At 28.1% G+C, this 7,236-nt stretch overlaps 1 protein-coding gene across 2 annotated transcripts in view; it reads right to left on the minus strand.

Moving 5' to 3' along the window:
• Positions 1–7,236, minus strand: part of LOC106458103 (phosphatidylinositol 3,4,5-trisphosphate 3-phosphatase and dual-specificity protein phosphatase PTEN-like) — a 35,450-nt gene that overhangs the window by 15,766 nt on the left and 12,448 nt on the right. For both annotated transcript variants that reach the window (XM_013917561.2, XM_022384246.1), the window contains 2 exons: positions 2,014–2,058; positions 938–1,112 (listed from right to left, as the gene is read on the minus strand). In XM_013917561.2, coding sequence (XP_013773015.1) covers positions 938–1,112; positions 2,014–2,058 — 220 coding nt within the window. The remainder of the gene's footprint in view (positions 1–937; positions 1,113–2,013; positions 2,059–7,236) is intronic.

Here is a 7,236-nt window from a genome sequence, read left to right on the forward strand (position 1 = left end):
AATAGATGTATACTATTATGAACTTAGATCTACTTAGAATAAACGAATGTAGTTTCATGTTACAATTTGAAGTCATTTTAGAAAGAAAAAAAGGGTAATTTAGGTTTATTTCGATTTCTTTTTGGTGGTTACGAGGTAAGTCGATTTGACCAATCCTGTTTTGAGATAGGGTTGAGAAAATAACAGATAAACTATAAAGTTTTACTGAAACAAAATGTTTGAAATGCATTTAGGAGGTTTTAGGGATTACACAAAGGAAACTTGAGATTTATGAGATGAGGAAAAGTATTTTTAATTTTAACATGAAAATTACTTTGCACACGGACTATTAAAAACAAATAACTCAATATATTCATGAACAAATTTATATTTTATTTTATTAAAAATACTTCACTAAAAAATATGATTTTTTTTATTTGTTAAAGACATATAGTATGAACTGAAAGACTGCCAAATTTTGTGAAGCTATACACACTGTATTGAAAGTCAGAAGTATTAAATCTATAAAGACTTTAATCGAGTACAAAGAGGTCATGTGGTCAGTCAAATTGACCAAGCCCGTGTCGAGAGATTTAATAAAGTTACTATAGCATCTGTTAATAAGTATAATTATACTATTACTTCCAGATTTCCCTGAAGATGAAACAGGTGTATTCTGAAACATTCAAAGTATTTGTAAATAAATATATTGTGTATGTTATCAACTTTCTTCATCTTTATTATTAGAATTTCTTTATCCCACTTTGAATCCATTCCCATAGAAGTTCATATGAGATAAATCTAAAAATAAAATTGATGATTTTAGTTTGCAAAACATAAGTGTGTTGGATATGAGTAATTACTTGAGATTTTTATATAAGTGCATTCCAAAAACACAGATTTGTTCTCTTTGAGAAAAAAAAAAGACTGGATTTATGTTTGCAAAATAATAACTCACTTTCCCAGCTTTACAATGGATGGCAGCAACATTCTTATTATCACGAGAAAGCCAACGGTCAACATCTTCACAAAATGGCTTCATTAGTTCAAGTCTTGGAGGGTTATGGTCATCGAAAGGATACTGTGCTACACGCTGATGGAACTTGCCTGTGTCATAACTTCTTTCAGAGCATCTAGAGAGAAAATATTATTAATTCAATTCAGTAAAATCCCAGTTTCTTCACAACTGATTACAGTTTCAATCAAATGAGGGCCTACAAATACATTACTATAGAACTAACCTACAATAATCTCCATTCTTTAAATATTGATTTTATTATACAGTTAACCTACAATAATCTCCATTCTTTAAATATTGACTTTATTATCCAGTTAACCTACAATAATCTCCATTCTTTAAATACTGACTTTATTATCGAGACAATTAACACTTAGTTTCTTATCAATGGTATAAAACATTTTTATCCTTTTAATGTAGGAATTTAAAATTTGTGTTCACACACATTTTCTAGATATAATTGGTAATTTAGTGAATATGACTATTATTTTGTGTTCTATTTGTAACATGTAGGACAATTTGACAATGATTCTGTAAGCCTTAAAAGTCTACCTTAAGTTGTATCTTGATAACATATTCAAAACTTGAGAGAATGATTTTTTTTTCAGCAGGGTTCAACAAAAAAATTATTCAGTGAAGACTTGTATGTACACATGTCATGTTTTACATAAATATCACATTAACTCAGGCTCTAGAAATTTAGACAAGAACTCTTAAACTATTTCACAAATAATCAGAACTTTATAGATGATTTTTGTAATTGATAAAATATCTGGTAAATGTTACATGAAAATTATCCAGACAAATAATATAATTTGTAAAAATAAGACTTTACATGTACAAAACAATACTCTTAAGATAAGCTTTCTACTGTGACAAGTTTTGGAAGGTTAAATAACATTTTAAAAATATCAAAAAGTTACATATACAAGTATAATTGTTTAATAATATGTGAAATTTCCATAATAAACTGACTTTTTATCAATTCATCAAGAATCAATATGTTTACAACTTACAGATTGTAGATCTTGTAATGGTCTTTGTGTCTGGTTTCTAAAAACCTATTATGCAAGAAAAAAACAATAACATCAAAATCAAGCATTAACACAAACACAAAAGATTTGTTTTAACTTTAAAAATTATCATAGTAAAGATCCTATTTTCTATTTAATTAAATTTAGATTGTGATTACTTTCCATTTTGTACTAGCATTAAAATAAAGGATAAAGAAAAATCTTAAATTGTGATAGTTTTAAAACATAAATGTTATTAATGACTAGTTTTATCCTTTATAATCCACAAAAGTATTGAAGTTGAAACATTTCCAACCAAACTGAAATTAATGTTTCTGATTATTATTGTTTTTGATTATTACAGCAATCAATTAATCAAAATTACAATGAAATTGATTATCACAAAAATAATCAAGATGAAACATTTCCAACCAAACTGAAATTAGTGTTTCCAATTATTACTGTTTTTGATTATTACAGCAATCAATTAATCAAAATTACAATTAAATTGATTATCCCAAAAATAATTAATCAAAATTAGGGTTTCTAGATTATTGTTTTTGATTTTTACAGCAATCAATTAATCAAAATTACAATGAAATTGATTATCACAAAAAATAATCAATCAAAATTAGGGTTTCTAGTTATTAATATTTTTAGTTATTCCAACTATCCAAGTAATCAGAATATTTCTCTCACATTTATTTGTTGTTAAGCATAAAGATATGTAATGGTATATCCATGCTCTGCTCAATTTTAGCCTTACAAATGTTTTTACTTTCAAGTTTGTTCTGCTTTGGTGAATCCAGGGAAGGGCTTGTGATTAAATGGTTTTGGGTTTGATTCCCACTGCCACCAAACTTGCTCGCCTTGTGTTTGTTATGGCAAAGCTACTAAGGCTGTCTTGCCACTGTAAATAATTTGAGCTACTGACTAGAGGGCAGGCAACTGCCACTAACTTTATTTTTCTTTTTTGAACTGCTAACTAGAGGGTAGGCTAGCAGTATCTGGTGCAATTTTGTTTTGTTATTATTGTTGTTTATACATATCACTGTTTAAGGAATACTGTACAAATCGGGGGGGGGGGGGCACTGACTAATCAATAAAAAATATCACTAACCACCCAGCTCTAATTATTACTAATCTACAGAAAGCCATAAGAATGTACTATAAATATTAAATTCACTATTTATTTTTTATACAACAGCAAAATGACATACCTATTAAACTTAGATTTATTACTAGTTCAATACATAGTATTACTAGCTCTGTCTCTGTTACACTCAATAAAAACAAAATGTCAGTAGTTTTGGAATGTTTAACTACTTTAAATTCTCTGGAACCAGACATTTCTATTTTTACATACTAAAACAGATTTAAAAAATTTGATAAGCCTTTAGTATTTTAATTGTTCAAACTTTAGTTATCTCCAAATATAATTTCACTAAAAATCAGTTTAAAAAGGTACTTAATTTATATATATATATATATAACTGTATTGTTTTAAATTAACATCCATTTAAACAAGTAATTGGCTAATTTGTATCTGTACTTTATGAAAACACCTTTTTGAAACAATTAGCAGATTCTATTTGTATGCTTTTACTATATATGTATGATTAAATTTCTATTAATAATATCAATTTTGATCCCTTTAAAATATATCCACAGATCTTCAATTAGAATGATGTAACATTAATCATGGTGCACATTTTTAATATACAGATATTATTATAAAGGTTGAGTAGAATTGGCCAGTTTTGATAAACAACAGAAATTTAATTTTCCTATCCTTAGTTTACCCTCTCCAAATAGTGTAGTTCCCTATATTCAGTTGGAAAATCATTTCCCAATTAAGTACTTTATAGATAATGATAATTTGTTAGCAATTGAATAAATTTTTAATATTTATAAAACATGGAAAATTATTTGTGTTTTTAAACTCTTTTGTAACAAATATCATAACCTGTTAAATAATAAATCCTTTACAGATGTTATGGCTACCTTCCTTTATAATATGCAATCTGTAAGAGGATGCTAGTAGTTCAAAACCACCAGATTCTGTAAGCATCAGCTCTAAATCTAATTTTATTATTAGATTTGACTCAATTTATATATACTGGACCTGGAAAAGTCAACTTCAAGTAGCCTTGAATAACGATAAAGGAAAATGATGGATGTTCAGTAATAACTGAACTATCTACGTAAACGTTTCGCAGTTCTTGTTATCTGGTAATACTTGTCATCAGTTAGAGGCCAAGTGTTTCACAAACATTGAAATTAAGTGCAGTCTTTTAATAACAAGAATGGCTTTCAAAGATGACTATCATACTCACAACCAGCTGCAGACAGTGAGTAGTAGTAGGTTTGGGGGAAATTGTGAGTTATAGCACCCACTAACTAAACCCCATTTGTTGTTTTCTCATCTGCATATTTTGGATTATGTCCGACACTTTTGGAATCTATTGTTACAGACATTTTTCCATTTAATAATTATACCTATTGTACTTTCTTTACAATTAGCATAATTTTTAATTTTCTTATTTTGTTTGTGTTACTGGCACAACAGTGGAATTGTTTTAGTTGTATTTGTTTTTATAAATATTATAATGGTCAATTTTGTTGTGACAATTTTGGTTTTACTTTCTGTATTTTTCATCATTGTTATATAAGTGTTGAACTTTTGTGTATATACTTTTGATGCAATTTACAGAATTAGACTATATAAACACACAATTACAAACAGCTATTACAATTACAATTTTCTCCAGTTTCATTAGAAAACTGTTGTTCATCTAAAAGCTTTTCTTTATTGTATACCTGCATAGTATAACTATCAAACATAACTAAAAATCTACTGTAATGCTAAACCACATTTTTCGTAAGTTGCTGTGAAAACAGCTAATCACTCTTTTTATGTACATATGAATGAAATAATGAAGTGCTAAACTGTGACAATCTGAATAAAATGTATATAACTCGAAAAAATTAATACATTTTAAAATCAAAGTAGATGTTATTTGTTTGTCACCAATCAGAAATCAACCAATTTATGTCTGTGACTACACTGTCATTTGCATTCAGTCATGTTGGCCTAATGGATATAAGTATAGTCACAAAACGAACAGTTACTTTTGTTTTATAATGTAATATGAACTTTTAATATTTAAAAGAATGAAATCAACTCAGAATGATAAAACTAGCTTCAGAATGCAAACCAAGGCATTTTACATATTCAGAAACAAGTAAATCCTGTATGCAACTTTGTTCTCAATGGAAAATATTTTCAGTCCTTGAAACAAAAACTACTTACCAAATTGAATTGTTAACTGCTAGTATTATTTATTCAGAACCTGACTAAAAACGTTAATTTATTGAAAACACGGAAGAAAAAAAAGGATTTTCAACCATGGTAGGCATTTACAAAGGTTCACCTGATACTTATACTGTTGTAAAACATGAACATCTAATTTTGATAGTGGTATGTTTCATGATTCTAAGTATTTAACATATAAACTTAGTATTCTTCAGTATGTCTAGCTGTAGCAAGTTTCACAAAGCCTGAATGGCTAATGTTTGATTTCAACTGGATATCATCATTAAAATAAAAAACTATGATCAGTTCACTGCCACAACATTTCTAGTTTCCATTGTTCATATAGTACTTAACACACAAAAAACCCACACAATCAGCAGAAAACTACTGCAACCAGAAATTTTTGTATATATCCTAAACACATTCCTTTATATAACCATGTACTTTACATCACATGTGAATTAACAAGCAGTAGAACTGGGCAATTAATTTCATTAATAGAGAATAATCAATTAGTTGAATGTAATTTATTACTATGCCACAACTAGTCAGTTAGCAAATACCACTGATCGTTCATTAGTGGTATATTTTATTCCAAATATGGCCCATTAATATAATGGATAAATGTCAAAACACATTTATTGGTCCAGGTACAGTCACCATTATTGAAGATGGGTTTTTACTGATTATATTTCAAGATCCTATTGAAAGTATATAATACCAACAAGTTAGCAATTCAAAGAAATTGTAAATCCCTTTACTTTTTATATGCATGTATGCATTTGTTCTAACTAATCTAAAGACACCTGACATCTGTTTGACAGTTTGCAACAACTCAACCACTGGCAACAAAAATCATATTTATTGAACATTGGAGATGCAACTAGTTACTTACACATTTTGTTTCTGCAGTGGTTTTAGGTTATGAAAATTATTGGTCTTTGTAATATTTTTGGTAGATGTTACTTATGTGGAAACAAATAGTTTAACCTTACATGCACAGGATCAATCCATTGAACCAGGCCCGTACTGGAGAATTAATGTCTAGTATAATTATAAATTTACTTATTGTATCTTTACAAAATTTTATAATCTTTTAGAAAGAATTACAAGTATGTTGTGCAGAAAATCAAAATTTTTAATTAAGAATTCTGCTAAAGATTTTTCTGCAGATTTACTGAGTCTGACTCAGGCTCTTGATCAGTCTAAGTGCATGATGATTTTCTAGTTAAGAATAAAAATATTTTTTCATCTTACAGTTTTGCATTTCAATTACACAACCTCCAGAACCTCGTAAACAAATAGTTATTTTTTCAATAAAACATTAGATTTTTTCTGTTATTTTCTATACCTTAACACTAACTGTTAATTTGACCAACCTTGTAACCATCACATAACAAAAAATACAAAATAAATCTAAGTTATCCTTCTTTTCTGTCTAGAATGACTACTTATAACAAAAAATTACAGTTCTTTATGCTAACATCTTCAGCCCTTTAACTTTTTCATAACTGTTATCATTTAATTTTATTGTTCTTTAAACCACATCTACTAAAATAATGTGACAAAGCAATAATCACCTGGTGAGAGCATAGTGCAAGCTACAATAAATAAACTGGGGTCCAGTTCAACCTACACTTTGATCAACGTGTGTTATTGGGTTATATTATTTTTGGAGAGATCTACACCTCATCAGTAACTCTGAATAAAAGTTAACCAGAGAGAGATAACATGGACCTATATCATAGTGAAAAGTATCAAATATACTTTTGGTGTGAACATGCTTTGTAGTCACTATGAGAAAAACCTATACACTGAATAGGTGAAGTGAAGAAAAAAGTGTCATTGGCTACTATTCAGTTCTTCATATTATATAACAGCACAACAGCAGATATAATAAATAAATTTAG

This window comes from Limulus polyphemus, unplaced genomic scaffold (assembly GCF_000517525.1).
Source record: "Limulus polyphemus unplaced genomic scaffold, Limulus_polyphemus-2.1.2 Scaffold417, whole genome shotgun sequence".
NCBI lineage: Eukaryota > Metazoa > Arthropoda > Merostomata > Xiphosura > Limulidae > Limulus > Limulus polyphemus.